General features: G+C 33.1%; 1 protein-coding gene and 1 long non-coding RNA gene across 3 annotated transcripts; one reads left to right on the top strand and one right to left on the bottom strand.

Annotated features, from left to right (window-relative positions):
- The first annotated feature begins 6,340 nt into the window (after window positions 1-6,340).
- LOC142611453 (uncharacterized) lies at window positions 6,341-9,988 on the top strand. Of its 2 annotated transcripts, none has more exons than XR_012840038.1 (5): window positions 6,341-6,390; window positions 6,670-6,747; window positions 7,067-7,144; window positions 8,526-8,653; window positions 9,349-9,988. It is a non-coding gene; the product is annotated as an uncharacterized LOC142611453 (long non-coding RNA). The 2 variants fall into 2 exon arrangements; XR_012840037.1 differs by lacking the exon at window positions 9,349-9,988 and adding an exon at window positions 9,001-9,255.
- Window positions 9,989-10,426: 438 nt separating this feature from the next.
- LOC142609163 (disease resistance protein At4g27190-like) lies at window positions 10,427-16,641 on the bottom strand. Its single transcript, XM_075780780.1, has 4 exons — window positions 13,902-16,641; window positions 12,887-13,599; window positions 11,585-12,559; window positions 10,427-10,633 (listed from the first exon to the last, which is right to left on the bottom strand). Exons 1-4 carry the CDS (start codon window positions 16,639-16,641, stop codon window positions 10,595-10,597), a joined length of 4,467 nt encoding a protein of 1,488 aa, XP_075636895.1. The 3' UTR covers window positions 10,427-10,594.
- Between the last annotated feature and the right edge of the window lie 3,021 nt (window positions 16,642-19,662).

Genomic DNA, 19,662 nt, shown 5'->3' with positions numbered 1-19,662 from the left:
AATATAAAAAATATGTTCTTATAATAAAATAGACAAGAATTTTGGGGAGAGGTGGTTTGAACCTTGGATGTTCTGGAAACACTAAAAAGTACTAATTAATTGAGTTACAAAATTCTTAGTAATTAATTTTTTAGCATGTGGTAGCTAAACTTGTAATTTATGAATAAAAATCATTTGTACAAATTTTTGAGTTCCGAAAATTGTGAACACAAAAATTTTGCAGTTGGTGGGCTCATGTCTATAATCAAAGAAGAATCATAAGGCAGATAGAAAAGACAAGAAGCAGGTAATGTTATGAAGTGAGTGTAGGGAGGAAGGGATGTTATTCTTCCTTTCGCCATTGATGTTTCCTTATCCAACAGCAGCATGTGGAAAGAAACCATTTCATTATAATCAGTCAACCTTTTGGAAAGGAAACCGAAAAAAGAAGAGAGATATACGTAAAAGAAAAAGGAAAAAGCTCAGCGCATAACAATAGTGCTGGTGTCATTTCATTCATTGCCCTATCAAATCAATAATGCAGTTTTGGTGAATACTTGCCAAAAGAGAAAAGAATGAGGTGGATTTGATTGGTCTGCAAGAGGACTAATGGAAAAGCAGATGACATTAGTGGTGGTGTCGTGACTCTCCTTGTGATGCCACACAGCTGGATTGAGCGGACCTACATTATTATTGCCATGACAATAATGGAAGATTGCCAAAAGATAAAAAGAAAAAAAGTCTACCAAGGCTGAGAGTTTCACTGTTTTTTTCACCTTGTACATGTGTTTTTGTGTTGCGGTGAGCCTACGTGAATAAGGTGTGAAAAAAGTTGTGAATTTTTGTGTTTGTGGTAGGACTGGAGAGATAAACAAGAGGAATAAAGGCGGATTGGATTGGTTAGCACAACTGAATAAAGCCAACATAAAGTGAATTTAGTGTGAAATTTGTAGCTTAGTGGTATTAGTTGGTCTTCTTTATAAGAAGAATTCAAATCCCTCTCACACTAAATATTGTGACAATTTTTATACATATACTTTCGGATGAAAAAATGCGCAATAAAAAAAAATTCAGACCCAATTCCATAACAATCTCCTTCAGTTGTCACTAAAAAATTGTGAATACGTAGACTTTCAAGACTCAAATAGCCAGTCTATCATTTGTGTTTGTAGTATATAACCACATATGTTAACCTCAAGAATAAAAAGTGAAATGTGGCTAAGGTAAAGTTAGAGAAAAATATCTTGATGAATTGAAGAAGTGAACCGTAACAATAAGGAAAAGTTGTGTTCATGGGAGAGAATATAATTTCATTAGATCCATATTGACTATTATTGCTAAAAGTTCCTTTATAATTTATAGTTAACACACCCAATCAAATTAAAAGTTGTACATTAATAAGTTTTGCAATTATATTCAAATATATAGTTGTATTAAATTTAATGGTCCTTAAAAAACATAACATTATTTGTGTTTTGTTGGTCAATTTAGTCATGCACTGGATGAGTCAGTTTCTAGTTTGTAGCATAGCCAAACGTGTAATTTACCAATAGAGATCATCTGTCTCATTTTTGATGTTCGACAAATTGTGATTGATAAAAACATGATTTTTATTCATAATTTACCACTTTTTGTGTTTGATGGTATATATATATATATATATATATATATATATATATATATTCAGTTTTAGTGATTCTTCATTTTTTGAGATTAAAAAAAAAAAAAAAAATCATTGCTAACTAATAACTCTAATCTACAAGTCTGTCAATTCTTCAATAGAAAACAAGTAGTCAACAACAGATAGTCTAACACGGCATGTCGTTTAGAACTAGGCTATTTCATTATTGAACACCGACGACTTGTCAGTTGTCATCGCCATTGCCTTATGGCCTGTTTGGAAGTTTAGAGAGATAGAGAGGAGAGTAGAGAGGAAGAGAATAGTGGAGAGTAGAGTAGAGGGGAATGGTTATCCTCCACCTTGTTTGGATGTTTTTAAAATTAGTTAGGAGAAATGGAGTAATTAACACTTCTTCTTATTTGGATGTTTTAAAATTTAGAATAGAAAGGAGAAGAAATGGTTTAAATAGACAAATTTACCCCTATTTGAAAATGGACTTGCAACATTAGTCTATGATTAAATAATTATTTAATCAACATTCTCATTGTATTAAATATCACTAATAAAAGTATAAAACTATAGTTAATTATTATAAAATAATTTTTTTACCACAAAAAAATTATAATAAAAATAAATATCCTTCATCAATTTCTATAGCTTCCTCCTATTTCTCTCCAACCAAACAAAAAGCTAGCTTCACTTTAGTCTACCATATGACATCCAAAAAGTAAAATTAGAATTCAAAATTTTATGAGCAACCAAAAAGGTGGAGATGAGAGAGAGATCAGCTGGTTTGATTAAGGTGGAGTAAATCTGGAGCTCTACGAGCTTTCTAGAGCAAACCAGGATGGCTCCGACCGATGACATGGAGAGACCAATCAATCCAGAAGTGAGGCTGATGTACTTGGCGAATGAAGGCGACCTGGACGAGATCCGAGAGCTATTGGATTCCGGCGTCAACGTCAACTTCAAGGACAGTGACGGCCGCACGGATCTCCACGTCGCAGCCTACAATGGACTCACCGACGTCGTTTCGTTCTTGCTTGACCGTGGCTTTGAACTTGATCCCAGTGATTACTGGGTAGCACAGTCCGGTTGGGTTTCTCTTTTATGTTTGGTTGCTAAGAAAATATTGGATAGAAACTGTAGAGATACTAAATTTAGTAGAAATTGTGTTTGGTTTGTAAGAAAGCACTGGGAAGATTTGTAATTTGTAGTGTTAAACCATTTGGGTTCAATTTTTTTTCTTTCACCTTAAATTTTCTTAGGAAACAAACAAGAATTATTTATATAATCAGTTTGTAATTTTGCTAATTTAGAAAGGGTAAATTGGAGAATTCATTTGGTCAATAATTTATCTACTCTAGTCTTCCTCCAAATCTCTCCAATTTAGGGGAATTAAAAATGAGGGGTTAGAGGTAATTGAAACCCCCCCAAACAAGATAATTGAATTACTTTCCTTTCTTTTACTCTACCCTCTCTCCTTTTTTAAACTTCCAAACAGACCATTAGGTTGAAACTATGATACTCTCTCTCATTTGCATCTGAGGATTAATTTTAGGATATGGGTCCTGTTGGTGAAGTCATTGTAGTAAGATATACAACGACTTTAATTGCAGTGTTGGCCGAAAGAGATATTCTCTGGTCATTGTCGTTTTATGCACTATAATTTGTATTGGAGTAAGATCCCTACCATCTCTCACAAAAAAAAAAAAAAAAATTTACTTTTTACTTTTTACTTCTCTACACTTTTTTTCTTAACTTTTTTAATTAATGGTTGAAATTGAAAATTGTTTTTTGTAACTATCAATCTCAGCCATTCAAAAAAATTGCACCATAAGTATTGCACCTGATCCCAATCCATTTGTATCATATGTGGGCGGAATATTGCCCATAGTGAAAAGATTAACACTCAACAAAGTGAAGAGGAGGTTTTCTCCATTTGCTGACTTGTAATTTTTATTAATTAACATGGCATTTTTTTATAGAGCAATTGATCATATCGTAACATTGTTGCCCTGAATGTAGGTGATTTCATCGCCAAATGGTACAAGTCAAGCTCAGAGCAATATGTCTATCTATAATTGATGGTATGAATTTAACCCAGTAGCTCGATAAATTCAACTCGATCAAATTTAACCTAGAATGATCTCCTGTGTGTGTGTGTGTGTGTGTGTGTGTTTTTTTTATTTTTTATTTATTGAAGTGGGATCATTACAACCACAATCAATTGGGATTTGATTATTCAAACTATATAAAGGAGAAAACAAAACAAAACTCAAACAATAAAGGATGAAAAACTTGCATTTAACACTAATTGCTCCTAAATTCATTGTTATGGCCTGCTCCTAAATTCTAATGCTAATGGTAATAGATTTTTATTATTTATTATTTTTCTTTTGAAGAGTGGTTTCTTTTCAGAATGTGTCTTCTCAATTATTCGTAGAGTTTCTTCTAAGAATTACTCCTTCCCGATCGAAGGAATTGTATTTTGCCAGAAAAATAGTTAGATTCGCCCTCGTAGTCGTATTTTTGGACTTCCTTCAGATTTAGAGGATTTACAAATTTATAATTGAGTATTTATTACAAAATTTTGAGGAGTTGGGAGGATCAATAATTTCCCTAGCAAGCGGTGTGGCATGATAGTGTCCCTCTCATGTTGGTTTGTTTTATTTGGTTCACTGTGAAAGCGAAGATTCTAACTTTTGACAATCTAAAGAAAATGGGCCTTATTACAGTTTCAAATTGGTGTCTTAAAAGTTCAAGGGGAGGCTATAGGCCTACGTTTTATGCATCTCTAATTATGGAATATAGTGCTATGATCTCTAGTTAGACTTATCCGAATGATAAATATAGTGCTATGATCCAGATCCACTACTAAATATGGAATATTCACGTGTGGACATGTTTCATTTGTTTCTAGTTTGGCAAGAATAAAAAGGCCGTAATGACCTAAATGAATTAATGGAGTAATCTTGATATTAAATTCTGAAATGCCACTATAAGGCCTTCATTTACTTCTTTCGTTTTCTTACTTACTCCACACACACAAAAAACAAAAAAACAAAACAAAACAAAAACAAAAACAAAAACAAAAAACAAAAACAAAATAAAGTGGAACAGCCCAACAGGAGATTTGGATCCAATTTATTATAACCCCATTTAATTTAGGAATTTTTTAAATATATATATATATAAAAAAGAGAGTAAAAAGTTAGTACAAGATTAACATTTGAAATGATTGATTTTCCATAAAAAAAAAATGATTTAGGGTTTCAAATAAAGTTAGTGAAGATGTCGTGATTTGTGGTGGCATTTAGTGAACGTACATTACATTATTGATTGCCCTAAAAATAATGCAATATTGCTATAAGATCAAAGGAAAAGTCTATGACATTGAGGGTTTCACTGCTTTTTTCACATTATGCATGTGTTTTGTGATGCTGTTATGCTTGTGTAACTCAATAGTCAGTACTATCTCAAATGTTACGAGAGTAAAATGTAAAAAGAATCATTTGGGCTGGAGAGAAAAACAAGAGGGAAATAAAAGTGGATTGTTCAGCACCTAATGAATACTGCCAACAAAAAAATGAAATTATATTATTGTGAAATTTGTGGCTCAATGATATTTAATGTGTCTTTTTTACAAGGAGAATTCAAATCCATGGTTCACACTTGTTGTAACAATTCTTTTATATATGTACACTTAAAAATTTAGGGTGACAATTTAATTACAAAAATAAAGTGCACACACAATTCCTAAATAGTCTCCTTTAGCCATTGACAAATTGAGAATACTTAATGTTTAAGATTCTTATGGTTAGTCATTTATTCGAGTATTTGCAGTAAATACGGTAATATCAAAGAATGGAAAGGAGATGCCTCAAAGCTAAAGGTAGAGAGAAATTTCTTGATGAGTAGAAAAAGTGTATCTTAAAAATTGATATTTTTAATGAAATATAATGTAAATTAGATAATATGATGTTGAGTGTTTTCAAAATTTAGTATATAAAATATAAAAAGTAGGTTCTTATACTAAAATAGATAGAAATTTTGGGGAGAGGAGGTTTGAAGCTTGGATGTCCTAGAAACACTAGGAAGTACCATTTTGTACAAATGGTAAAAACCAAACAAGTGATTTATGAATAAAAATAATTTGTACAAATTTTTGTGTTTAGAAAATAGTAATTTGTAGAGAATAAAGTGAAATACAAAAGTCGTACATGATTTTTATCCGTAATTTACTAATTCATCACTTTTTTTGAAGGATTTAACTCTTTCATATACCAATATGTACTTTTGATGTGATGATCACTCCACAAATATAAAGTTCTTGTGGTGAGGGATAAGAGTCGGGATTTAAGTTTCTAGAAGGGAGCTTCACACACATATATACTAAAATTTTTATTTTGTATTAACAAAAAAAAAAAAAAAAAAAAAAAGAAGCTCTTTCCCATAGATAGATAGGCTTCAAACCCTTTGTAGTAGGAAATCTATTTAAACCTCAACTATTCCTTTACTAGATAAGGTTTTACTTAATCAAATCAAGCCAAGGCCCATTGTGGCTTTTGTAGTTTGTGGGCTCATGTTTATTATCTAGAACTTATCCCAACTCAATGAATACACAAATCCATTCTTGTAGCATAAGCTTTAATGGGCCTTTCCTATATGGGCCAACCCCACCTTTATTCCCCCTCTCCCACCCCCCCCCCCCTTTTCTCTCTTTTGTTTCTGAATTTGAAAGGTTCACGGAAGCGCGTGAGAACCATAACTCTGACAAGAATCAAAGGGTGATGTCTCTCGCATTGTTTATGCATGCATCTTATTCAGCTTTCTAGAGATTATGTCATCTATAAATACCTCGTATGTAGTAGTAATTTGATGCTAAAAAGTAATACGCCCTTTCATTAGATCCATACGATAATTCTGTAATGAGAACTATCTATATCTTTGCTTTTGGTGTTGCCATGTGAAAGTAATATGGCATGTAAGAACTTTCTGTTTCATTGGAAAGTTTGGCTGCTCTTTACCATTGACTTTAAGTTTGTGCTTTCCTTGTCTTTGTGTAGCATGAAAGGGTTCAATTGACTGCTGTTGCGGCTTCTGATTCCAGTGATAAATCAAAGGAGAAATCAGGGGATCAAAAGGTAATATGATTTAAACAATGTATATTCAGATAATTTCAGATCCATATGGTTTAAATAATATACATTCAAAAACTTTCAAATCAAAATTTCATGGATGTTACACCAGCTTACTCAAAATCGTGAAGCAGCCAGAAAAAGCTGATTAAGGAAAAATAGGCCGTTCTGTGTCTTTAGTTCTTTTCTCCTCATGAACATTGTTGTCATTGTTATTTTGCTGTGCTTTCAATATATAATTGCTGCATATGCTGGATACAAGCTGCTCCATCTTATAATAGTTTGTGGATAAGATGCAACAAGTTGTTTTTACTTCATTTTTTAGGCATATGTGCAACAACTTGAGAGTAGCCGCCTAAAGCTAAATCAACTAGAACAAGAGCTCCAGTGAGCCCGCCAGCAGGTTTGACAATGTTATCCTCAATTAATATCTCTAAAAACTTTAGAATCATATTTCTTAGTATCTTGTGTTAAGGTCTTAAATAATAATGTAACCACATGGTTGTAGCTTAAATATGCAAGTTACTGAGGTTATGATCAAATTATTTTAAATTCATAGTTGCGTGGCACGATAAACCGCAGGCAAGCTGAACATACAATTTGATATGGACACCTTAAAGGGTTTAAATCATGCCAAGGTGTTTCTGTAGCTCATTCAGGTTTCTTTGCTAAACTACATGAGATGAACTCTAACCTGCATTGCAGCTTTACTTTTTTTTTTTTTTAAATCTCAAAACTGGCTGCTGGCTTGCCTATTTGAAACACCTTGACATGTAGATTCACTTATATATTGTTTGACCTAACTGGGGTACGCTCCAAATGCCTAAGTTGGAAAACCAATTATGTCACATGGAAATTTTCTTAACATGTATCTCAATGTCATTTTGTGTCTTTTGATGCAAGGAGCACCAAAATTTATTCAGAATTTATTATTTCTGATTTTATTTTTGAATTTCGAACCACTTTCTTATTTTTTGAATTTGGCCTTTATTGTGATTTTTTTTTCTTAGTTTGTCATGGGTGAATTCCCCTAGATTACCTAGCAACTAGTTTTGCTAGGCAGGGTCAGTTGGCCGTAGGTTTTACAAAAAATTCCCTACATTATCAATTTATTTAATTGTGGCATGATTAGAATTTAGCCTTGTTAAAATTGTGGCTTTTGTAATCAAGAAAACAAAAGCTTGAACTCAAGGCCACCTGTTTTGATAGTATGACATACTACCACTTGTTCCAGAAGTTTAAACTATTAAGCAATGATGAATTTAGTTACTTAACCATTTTTCTAACACATGTATGGCATTAGTAGGGGAAGATGCACCACACACACATACATATTTAACGAAGGATGTCTGTATAAAATGAACCCCCCCGCCCTCCTCTTTTGCCCCACCGTTTTTTGTTTTTCCTTGATTCCTACATTGGAGTTTATGTACATGAATGTAAGGACTATATTATCTTCTTTCTTACGTTTTGAGTAATGGAAGTTTTGGTTTTCTTAACCGTAAAGGAAGTTCTGATTAGCCCTTCTGATTTCTACATTGTGCTTTCTTATTCATCACTCATTTTTGGAACGGATGTATTTTACATGTTGTGACAAAAAAACTGGGCACTTTATGTGTAAAAAATTAAAATCTTTAATACCTTGTTTCTATATTGGCAGCACTTCTTTACTCTTTATTTTTAAAAGTGATTTTGTAACATTTTTTTAATTTTTACTGAATTGCCAAATGGTGCAACTTCTTGTGAATCAATTGGAGCCTTTAACTGAGATGCTCTGTTACTAGGCATGGATTCATTGCAACAAACCCTGGCTGAGACATTGGCCAATGGCTCCCCTGGCCAGTTAGGATCATCTGGGAATGTAGCAAACTACATAGGAAAGCTTGGAACACTTGAGGGATTCCTTCGCTAGGTAATTTTCTATTCTGGTTTGATCCCACTTATTTGTTTTCCCACTATCGTTCAAGCACTCATTGCTAGGAAGGAATGATGATGAAATGAAACTCAATTTTGAAACAGGCTAGATTTGCAGTGCTAGGATAATCCTTATACATGGTAGAATATTGTTTCTTGGGATTGCTTTAAAATTCTTTAGCTACTTTGATCTTGTCAGTAAAATAGTAGGAAATCTATAGGTGTAATTGTTTTGAGGAATAGCCCTAGTGCAATTATAAAATTTTAATTCATATTCTTTGTCCATAATTAGCCAATTTGTGTTCCCATAGCATTAAGATTAAATGCACTTTGGTGTGTTTTCAGGTATTTGGAACACGAGGAATAAGCCAAATCCTACATGTGATTGTTGTATTCATATATGTTCTTCAAAGCATTATGCATTTAATCTTGCTTGGAATTTTTATGGGGGGGTGGGGTGGGTCTGCAAAAAACAGAGTCTGGTTACTTTTCATTAAGTTCCCATTATGTATTTATTTGTTTTTTTAGAAAAGAGTCTGTGATAACTTGGTCCTCTTTCTAGGTGAAATAAATCATGCATTTAAAAGGCTTGGTGCTAGTTTTGATGCAACTTGTACATAACTTGGTCTTCTTGTAACTGTTGATGAGGCCGTTTTATGACACTTTTTTCTTTTCTTTTCTTGCAATTACCAGGCTTACAATGTGCATAAAAAAACACTACAACAAATGCACCGTATATTGATAACCTGGCAATTAGCTCTTGCGCTTCTTGCAATAAATGACTATTTTTCGTCTTCGAGCCCTTAGTCTCCTCTGGCTTGTGTCGCGGAAATGAGAAGCACGCAAATTGTCTTGATGAAGTTCTTTTGAAGACTGACTTAACCCATCCTATCAAAGGATCGCTAAGCATTGAGTTCGTACTGGATCAGTCATGATTCACCATTCAGTGGATTGCTGTCGATCTTAAACCCCAAATTCCTTTGGGGATTGGGTTGTCATGTATTGGTCATATTGATGATGAAATTGAAAGTTGCAAATCTCTTTGTTGTTGATTTGGTCTCCATCTGCACTTCTAGTGTCACATGTGTTTACCTAGGTCATTTATTCTCATTTCTTGTGTTGTTGATTTGGTCTCCATATGCACTTCTAGTGTCACATATGTTTACCTATGTCGTTTATTCTCATTTCTTATGTTTAAACTATAGTTCTAATAATCTGATTATGTTAGATGTTTAATAGAACCAGGAAGGACAATAGGATAGTATTTGTAATGTAGGTTACAGTAATCAGTTTGTATACCAAAATTAGATTATATATTGGTGAAAGAATTCATTTTTGGTGTTTGTATTTTCTTTAATTCATATTCAACATGTAATATGTTTTTATGCACAATTTCATTGGCTATGAGAATTCCGTAGGCTGGCTATATCGTTTGGTGTTAGTGGAAAGTCAATTTTGTATGCGGAAATATATCATGTGCTAGGGAAGTTTGGCTATTGTTGGGTTTCATCAAAATGAATTACTGCTTTCTTGTGCAAAGAAACGTACATTAACTTGGTTCTAGTTTAAAGAAACTTAATAACTACAAGATTATCAAGTAGATAAATTAGTATGAACATGAGTATATATACTTAGCATTCAAATATGGAGGTAAATGCATGGCATTCACATATAGGGCTCATAAACACACTCATTTTTTTCAATTTTGGAGTCTTATGGATAAAAGATTGAACATACATGAAAACAAGAATATAATCACACTATGGTCTTCTTGGAATACACACACGCAAAAAATAGCATAAGATAGATCCAGCTAGCTTCACCACTAAAAGAAACAATATAGGGCCCTGTTTGGAATGAGCATAAGCTTTAGATGTGTTTCTCGTAAGCTTTATGACAATGCTTCCCTTTACATGTATATGCCAGCATCATATCCTCTTTAGCAACTTGAGGCTGAAAAGCATGTAATTGATACCACCTGTTACCATATACAAGCGAGGCATTAGATTTACAGTGAGTTAAATGGGATTACTTTCATTGCTTTCTGACATCTATATATGATGAGGAACAAGGACACTTATTGTTTAATGAATTTGATTAGTATCATATTTTAAAGATTTCAACTTAATTACTAGAATATGATGTTTTTGTTCTTATAATATAAAGATTTTTTTTTTTTTAAAGAGAGTTTTAACCTATGGCGTCCGTTCCTGATGATAGCTCCTTATCATCAAACCAAGACACCAATCAGTTTTTGGTGTAGGCGGGGATTGAACCACAGATCTCTTATACAACCATCAGAGACTTTACTAGTTGAGCTAACTGAAACCCACAATATAAAGATTAAATTATAGCAAAATGATCGGGATGGATAGAATAATATTATGCTTTACCAAATATGATTTTCTAGATTTTATAGAACTAGAAACTTGTAATTAATGATCATTCAATTTTATTTAATTTATTTATGATGTTTATGCATTTTTGGATACTGACCAAATACTAAACTAATATAAGAAAAGGTAATGTGCTCACCACTTGTATGTCTTACCCAGCATCACACATCCGTCTCACTAATCTCAATTTGCTCTTGTTAATGTGTCTAACGATCCACCAGCTTTTCCTATATAAAAATTATGTGTGATTTAAGTAACCATAATATTTTCAATGGAAAAATGACAGTGCTATGTGATTGCTATTGCTGCTACTGTAATTGATTGTAAGTGAAAAGATTATTGTTTGTCAAAATATTTTCTTGGTGCATGCAATTGTGTCACAATATTTATTTTTTCATTTTAATAAAACTAGGTTCTAATTCCACTAATTAATTAAAGCTAAAAATATTTGCAAATTATATACAGTGATGGTTTATACAAAAGTGTTAAAATTCTCCTATTAGTGGGATATTTGTGGTGTGAATGTGACATACCTTTCCTTTGAAGATGTGCTCTATGGTGGCATTCAGGTCTCCCTTCCAATGACACGTTCTTATGTCTTCCCATGAAAGTGCATCGTATACTCCCTCTAGCTTAGGTGTGTTTAGATTAGATGGAATAAACGTGCTTAAACTAGGACATTCCTTCACCGTTATTTCCTCCAGCGATGGCCACTCTAAAGCATTAGTTTCAGAGCAAAAACACTTCAGATTTGGTAAATTATGAAGCACGATTGAGTTCACTTTGTCGAACAAAACGTCCTTTTCTTTTTCTTCTTCTCCTGCTCTTGCAAGGATTTCTTCAATTTTCTCACAGTTCCTAACTTCAATTTTCTCTAACATCACGAGCAGTTTTGCTATCGATGGTGAGAACAAATATGTCAAACTGTTACATTCCCATACTTCTAACAATCTCAGGTTTCCAAAGCCCAAGATCCTTTCCGGACCCTTCTTCCATATGTGCTCCAGTTTTGGTAAATCCATTAGAACCAATTCCCTTAACTGATCAAGTACTGGTGCCATGTGTCTTTCCTTTTCTTCCTCTTCTTCTTCTGCTCTTGCAAGGATTTCTTCAATTTTTTCACAGTCAAGAACTCTTATTTTCTCTAACATCACAAGCAATCTTGCTATGGATGGCGAGAACAAATATGTCAGACTGTTACATCTCGATACATCTAACAATCTCAAGTTCCCAAAGCCCATGATCCTTTCTGGGCCCTTCTTCCATATGTGCATTAGTTTTGGTAAATCACTTAATTCCAATTCCCTTAACTGATCAAGTACTGGTGCCATGTGACTTTCCTCAACTTTTAGTTCCTCAAGTTGAAATATAACTTCCAGCGAATCATACTCGCTTAATTTCATCGTTTTTAGATTCTTTAAGCACACAATCAAATGGGATGGAAAAAAAGGCCGTGTCTTGGAGTTGTTGTCGATATTATTAGCTCTTGGATCCTTAGTCAAAATACCCTACAAACAAAGATAATCAATTACTTTTAAAGGACTAAATAATCATTTCGTTAATATCCATCAAAATTATTTGGATCCATGGGCCCGACAGCAAAAAAAAAAACATCTATATATCCATCTACAAAAGAAGATGGTATAAACAGAGTGGATGAACAAATAGAAAAGCAATAAAATGTTGACGTCTATTTATCTTATCACTCTGTTGACGGACATAAGGTTATGACCATGCTCCATTGGCACAGGTGCATAAATCTAGAAATTTCACTGTGTTGTTTTCTTATTATTAAAAGAAAAGGTGGCAGGGATTGTTATTTGTGAGATACGTACCTCTTTGTTAACAGATGAGCTTCCTTGGAATTTCTTGGTGGTGCCTTGGTCTGACGCAACCATTGGACTATCATTCCTGCCACGGGGTACACCTTCAAGGCATGGCTCTTGGTCTTGGGGTATTGAATCCAATTCCCGGTTAATTTTCTGCAGCTTACCATATGTTTTGAATTTTGGACACTTATACAGATCGATCTTCTCGATGGATGACCATTCAAAAGAATAAGGTTCGATACTGAAACTCATGAGATTTGGCAAGAGCAGTAAATTGAAGGAAGTAAGTTTAGGGAACAAGATGATACCCTCTGCCTCTTCTTCTCCATCTCTTTGAACAATGTTTTCGATCATGTCACACTCCCATATGTCAATGCTTTGAAGTTCCACAAGTAGTTTTGCAACAGTAGGTGGGAATAAATATCTTAGTTTATGACATCCATATACATCAATTGATGTTAGGTTTTGAAAGCCCTGAATTCCTTGTGGGACATTCTTCCACACATACCTCAAATTACATAAATGATGTACTGTTAAAGTTTTCAATTCAGCAAGTACTGCGATTCTCTGATGGTCATTGTCGTCCTTCTGTCCTTCAAGATCAAATACCACTTCTAGTCTTTCAAAACGTTCATTTATATCCACAAATGAAAGTTCTTTTAAATTAGGTTGCCACAAAATGGTCTTGGATGAAAAGAATTTATGAGAGATGGGTGTTGAGTCAGGAAAGGACCCAGCAGTTTGTTGAATGTTTGTCATCTTGTCACTTCCAAGAGTGTCTATCCTTCTAACCTGATGAATCCATTAACTTATTATTGTTATACCATCAACAATTTTCAACTATTTATGTAAGAAGCATCAAATCCAGGAAAACCTTTTGAACATTAAAAAATTGATAAATCAATGTGAAAAGCATAAAACAATGAGCTTTTGAAAGGAAGGATTTATAAAATTAATATTTTAAAGAGCAAGGAAAAGAATTTTACCTCCTGATTCAACAACGATGGTTGGACAAGCTCAACAGGACCCACACCTGTACAAAAGCCAATGAGTCTTGGTAGATGGTACATATTTATAGATGTTAATTGTGGAAACATGATCTTATCAATAAGTGTCTTCTCATCTTCTCCTTCCTTGTGAAATATTTCTTCCATGTCTTCACAGTATTTTATTTCTAACTCTTGGAGTTGAACCAAACCTCTCGCTATGGACAATGAAAAGACATTTTTCAAACATTTGCAAGAGAAGAGCGTAATTGATCTTAGTTTGCCAAAACAAGCAAGCTGTGAGTGTGTACCACTAAAGTATCTTTGTGGGATGTGGCTATGATATATCTCTTTTAAATTAGGAAATTCGATGAGTTCCAATGACTCCAAGATAGGGAAGGCAACACGAGGAGTCTGATATGATGTGGCATCAATTAAGTATTCTACATCTTCACCGTCTACAATGCTTAGAACCTCCAAGCATGAAAAACCCTCTTCGTCTAACTTGTAGAGAATGTTTTCGAAATCTTTTATTCCTCTCAACAATATAATTTCAGATTTCTGTAACAGTAGGCGAGGTATCCGACTCTCTGCAATATCACCTGCAACAAATCCTTCAAGTGCCAAACTGTTTTTAAATATATACGGAGTTGTGTTCCAAAAATTAGAATAGTTGCTACGATGCCAGGGTTTAAATAACTCTTCACTTGCATATATCTGAAATTTTATCATTTGATTTTTGAAGTGCAAATCTTTTGGCAATAACTTGATGTTTGGAATTTGAAGACGTAAAGCCATCAAAGAATTGGAGAAAGACCTTAGTTCAGCGAGGCTTGCGTTGGCTCCCTCTCTATTGCCTTCCGTTGGTTCCCAATTCATGACAGAGACATTTCCCATGTGCAACTCTTCTAGTCTAGATAAACTTGATAGTAGACCAGGTGGAATGTGTTGAAGAGCAAAGCATTCTGACAGATCTAACAACTTTAAATGACTCAGATTTCCTATTTCTCTGGGCAACTCCATGATTCCAGAACCAAAAAAGCTAAGCATTTCTAGTTTCCCAAGTGCTCCAATTGCTGACACATCTTTTATCTCACAATACTCCAGAAGCAATGTCTGAAGGTTCTGAAGGACCTGTATGGATTGTGGTAGTGATGGAAAAGACATACCTTGCATAGCCAATACCTTTAATCCCATCATCCCTTTAAATAGATTGGTTGGGAGCGTTTGTCTAGTAGCGTCTTTGACACATGATAGTTGTAGAAGCTCAAGTTTCGGACACTCCAAGCCATCAGGATGATTTTTCAATTCTTGAGATACAATCGAAATCGCAACATAATGTTCATATGTATCTTTCTCTGTCCATTCTTCCCAACAAACATGTCCATTAGCAATTGATATGGCAACACCCCGTACAACATCATGCATTTTCACACATTCTTCTTCATCGCTATCCAACAAAAGAGATGATCTTCTAAGATTGTCAACCATTGCATGGACTCTATTTCTTGCTTCTGCCACCTTATCAATCTTTGCAAATAACCTTTGTCCCACTCCAAATCTGACTAAATATTCAATGGGAATATCATAATCTTCTGGAAATAAACAGCATAGCAAAAGGCATGACTTGGCTTCATCACTTGCTAGAAAATTGTAACTGAGCTCTATGCTGGAATAGAGAGTTGAATCCAAACCTGAATTATTTTTTGAGATAGACTTTCTAAGCTGTTGAAGTGCAGCAACCCACTCATTCTTTCTCTTGTTTTCTAGAGCTCTTCCAACAGTAACTATGGCAATAGGTATGCCTTTACATTCCTTCGCAACCTTTTTTGCTATTGGATGTAGAGTGGGAGTATCTATACAATTACCTGCCATCTCTTTAAAAAAGCTCCATGCTTCTTCTTCAGTTAAGGCTTCAATTCTAACAATCTTATGAGATTTCATTTGATTGCAGACTTCTTCGCTTCTTGATGTTAACAAGATTTTGCAACTATTGAGTTCAACTCTATAAGGAATTCCTACATCCTTTAGATTAAGTCCTTCCAAAACATTGTCTAATATTACAAGGACATTCTTCAAGGGAATTTCCCTACGTAGCATCATAGCAATTTGATCTTCAATCTTGCTCAAGTCTTTTTTGCGGGACACTGCTACCATCACAATTTCATTAAATAAGTTATCATCTTTGGCTCTTTTTGCTACCTCTTTGGCCATTGTTGTCTTTCCAATCCCCTCCATCCCGCATATAGCAATCATGTTGATCTTGTCATCCCTTAAAGCAGTCAAAAGTTCTTTCATAACTGGTATTCTTGATTCAAAAACCTTAAAACCTTCCTTGGAAGAAGTTGCTATTCCCGATGGTGGAGGAGGAGGATAGGACACTTTATCAAATTGTCCATCCCTTAATAGCCCATCAATTTCCAAAGTCTTCTTCTTAGCTTGCCTACTCAAGAAATAACGTGACTTCAAATTGGGACACCATCCATTCAAGCACATCGCGTTTGCTTTGACATCTTCTTCAAGGAATCTCTGCAGACCTTCACTGATGTTGTCTACCGTTTCTACCCAGCTCTCAACCTCAGATACAATTACCTCTCTGTTCTGTTTTGCTGCATCAATTTCTAATTGCACCCCAGCTCTCTTGTCACCCAGCTTCTGAAATTGATCTTTGAGATTCTTGATGTGGCTATTGTAGCAACTTAGATTGCAAAAAAGTTTTCTGATTGGCGCCACCAAGTGTCCTCCAATGTCAACGATAAGTGAAATAATCTTCATTTCTTGGCTTTATTCTTTTGGATTCTCTGTAAGAAAATACGGAGTTTTAAATTTTGACTTTCATTTATATTTGGGTGATCGATTTTCTATTCTTTTAGAATCAAGAGTTCTAAACATTAGAGAAAAACATATATTCCAATTGCTTCAGAAGTGCTCAAATGAGGCTCGTGAGTTCTTCCATTTATTCCAATTGCTGGTTGAGAAGCTCCCACAGCTGAAGTTAGAACGATGGGCAATGGTGTCTTGGGCAATATGGAACGCAAGGAATAAATTCTACTTTGAAAGAATCCAGCAGCATCCAAAAATCATCCTAGATGGGGCTATTGGTTTTTTAGAAGAGTATCGGAGACTATGTGCTTCACAGAATAGAAACTAGCTCTCATCGAGTTGGTTGATTTGTTTTATTTTTCTGTCTCTGGTGATGTTTTAGTCATTGTTTTGTTCTGTTGTTATTGTCCAACCTGTTGGATTTATTTCCTGCTCTATGGGGTGTGTTGTTCCCAGTGGTACTTTTGTTATACGTACTTTTCTTCAATAAAATATTTATCTTTTATCTCAAAAAAAAAAAAAAAATATATATATATATATATATATGTATATATAATCTATTCAATCCATTACCTGCTATTAAAGGCTTGTTTAGATTAAACGAGAGTAGAGAGGAGAAAAGTAAAGTAAAGTTGACATGAAATAAATGATTGAGTAGATTTATATAATTCCTATAAAATCTCAGGTGATTTCAAATTAAATCCTTTTTTTTTTAATTTTTAATTAAAATCATATAATTTTTAAATCATTTCAATTAGTGTCTCAATTTTTTACTAACTTACTATTAATTAAAAAACAAAAAATTGCACAAATTGTAACTAAACCTATCTAAACACAAAAATTGTCCAATATGAAATTATAATACCTTTGATATATTATAGACAGTGCATGACTTACATATGGTACTAAAGTGTTTTTTCCTTAGGTCCCCCTTTTAAAATTCTGCCATGTGGATTTTTCTTCGTATGTGAATTTTTCCTCATAGGATGGAAGTGTATTTTTTAGTTAAGTAACCACATGGCTCAATCTTAAGTGGAGAACCTAAAGAATAGCACCTAAGGTATTGTACCTAAGTTTTGTTCTTATAGATAAGAGTTGTGAAATTACATAATAATTAGTCGTTTATTTATTGTCACCAAACTATTTAGAATAAAATTATATATTATATAAATTCGTATCCAAATTATATCATATTATACACCATATAATAAAAATTATATCCCATACATTGTGGTTGCTCCAAATGGACAATATTTTATTAATAAACTAGCTGATATCTCATGCGATGCATTTTGATAAATTTTCTAAGAAGTTATGTATGACTCATTCATGAATACTATTATTATTAGTCATAGTTAATATTTGAAGTTTTGTAGTAAAACTAAATTCAAACTAAATACATTGGGGGAAAAAATTCCTCCAATTCATGCAACCAATAAATATCGTCAGATCACAGTTCACATTATCACCACAAACTGTTGATTCCTAGGTATCTTTCTTATATGATTTATGCTTTATATAAAGATTCTATAGTGTTAATTTCTACATTTCTTATGCCACTAAAGTCTCTATATCAACACCTACAATTTTTATGTCAATGAAAGTAGCTTTTCATTGATTTCAAAATTGATATGAGAGATAAAATTAAGGCACATTAACATTTTAATTGAAGAAAAGTTCGATTTTCAAAGATCGTAATTATAATAGAGTGAAAATCGATAAAAGGGTATCTTAATCAATAGCTATAAAAAACTACTAGAATTTTCATGATACAATAATAGAAAAAATAATGTCATAGTAATGCAATAATAGCACAATTTAACTTTCAAATTTTAATTGAACAAAAAGCAATCAAAGTACCAAAAATACTACAAATCCTTACTAAGTATATGCATCATATGTAAAACCAAAAATCTCAATTGACACGTAATATGAAAAAATCAGCCTAAACATTAGAATGCTACATGAGTAAAAATGTATACATAAAATAAACAAAATATATAAGACGAACATAATATTTTGGAAATTAACATACTTTTAAGAAAGGGAACCAAAAATATTGTGAGAGAAATTATGGAAGTTTAATTTTTAAGTCCAAAGAAAATGGAGATTTATATTAGGGCAAATGTGAAGACAAATAATTATATTACCAAATTCGTTGAATCTAACTTTTGCAATTTTGCATTGAAGTTAGCTTATGCATAAAATTGAAAACTTTTCTTAATTCGAATTTTTTCCATGACTTTTTAGATCCATTCATATCTATCCAAAGTATTTAAAGTTATAAATGTATACAAATTCCTTGAATTATATTAATACATTGAAATAAATGCATCTAACATAAATGCTAAACTTGGATGAGGTGGAAGCCTAAATGAAAAAAAATTCATACAATGCGCCACTTGACAGAGCCTCATGCTCTCCCGCATGAGGTCTTTGCTTATATATATATATATATATATATATATATATATATATATATATATATATATATTGATTTGGTCCAACTAGAATTCTGTTGCTAAAGTTTCAAAAACTTTAAACGTTGCTCCAATTAAAATTCTACCCGTTTTTATAAATTTGTCACATTTTGAAAGCTCATTATTATTATTATTATTATTATTATATAGAAGATCTGATATATATTGAATCTTAAGGGTTGGTTTTGTTACTTTTGAAAGCTCAATAATGGAACTCGTTATACAACTCAATTTATGAATTTCATTTTACTCAAGGAAATATTAGAGAGATAAAGGTTTGTTGAATCGTTTACCAACTTACATACTTCTTTCTCAAAAAAAAAAAAAAAAAAAAAACGTGCATACTTGGGTAAGAATTTTGATAGACAATTTTATTCTTTATGCAAAGGTTTGTAGAATCATTTACCAACATACATACTTCCTTCTCAAGAAAAAAAAAAAACTTACATATATACTTAGGTAAGAATTTTGATAGACAATTTTATTCTTTATG

Source organism: Castanea sativa, chromosome 9, assembly GCF_040712315.1.
Source record: "Castanea sativa cultivar Marrone di Chiusa Pesio chromosome 9, ASM4071231v1".
NCBI lineage: Eukaryota > Viridiplantae > Streptophyta > Magnoliopsida > Fagales > Fagaceae > Castanea > Castanea sativa.
Note: the sequence above shows the minus strand (reverse complement) of the source record. Positions and strands in the feature narration are given on the sequence as shown.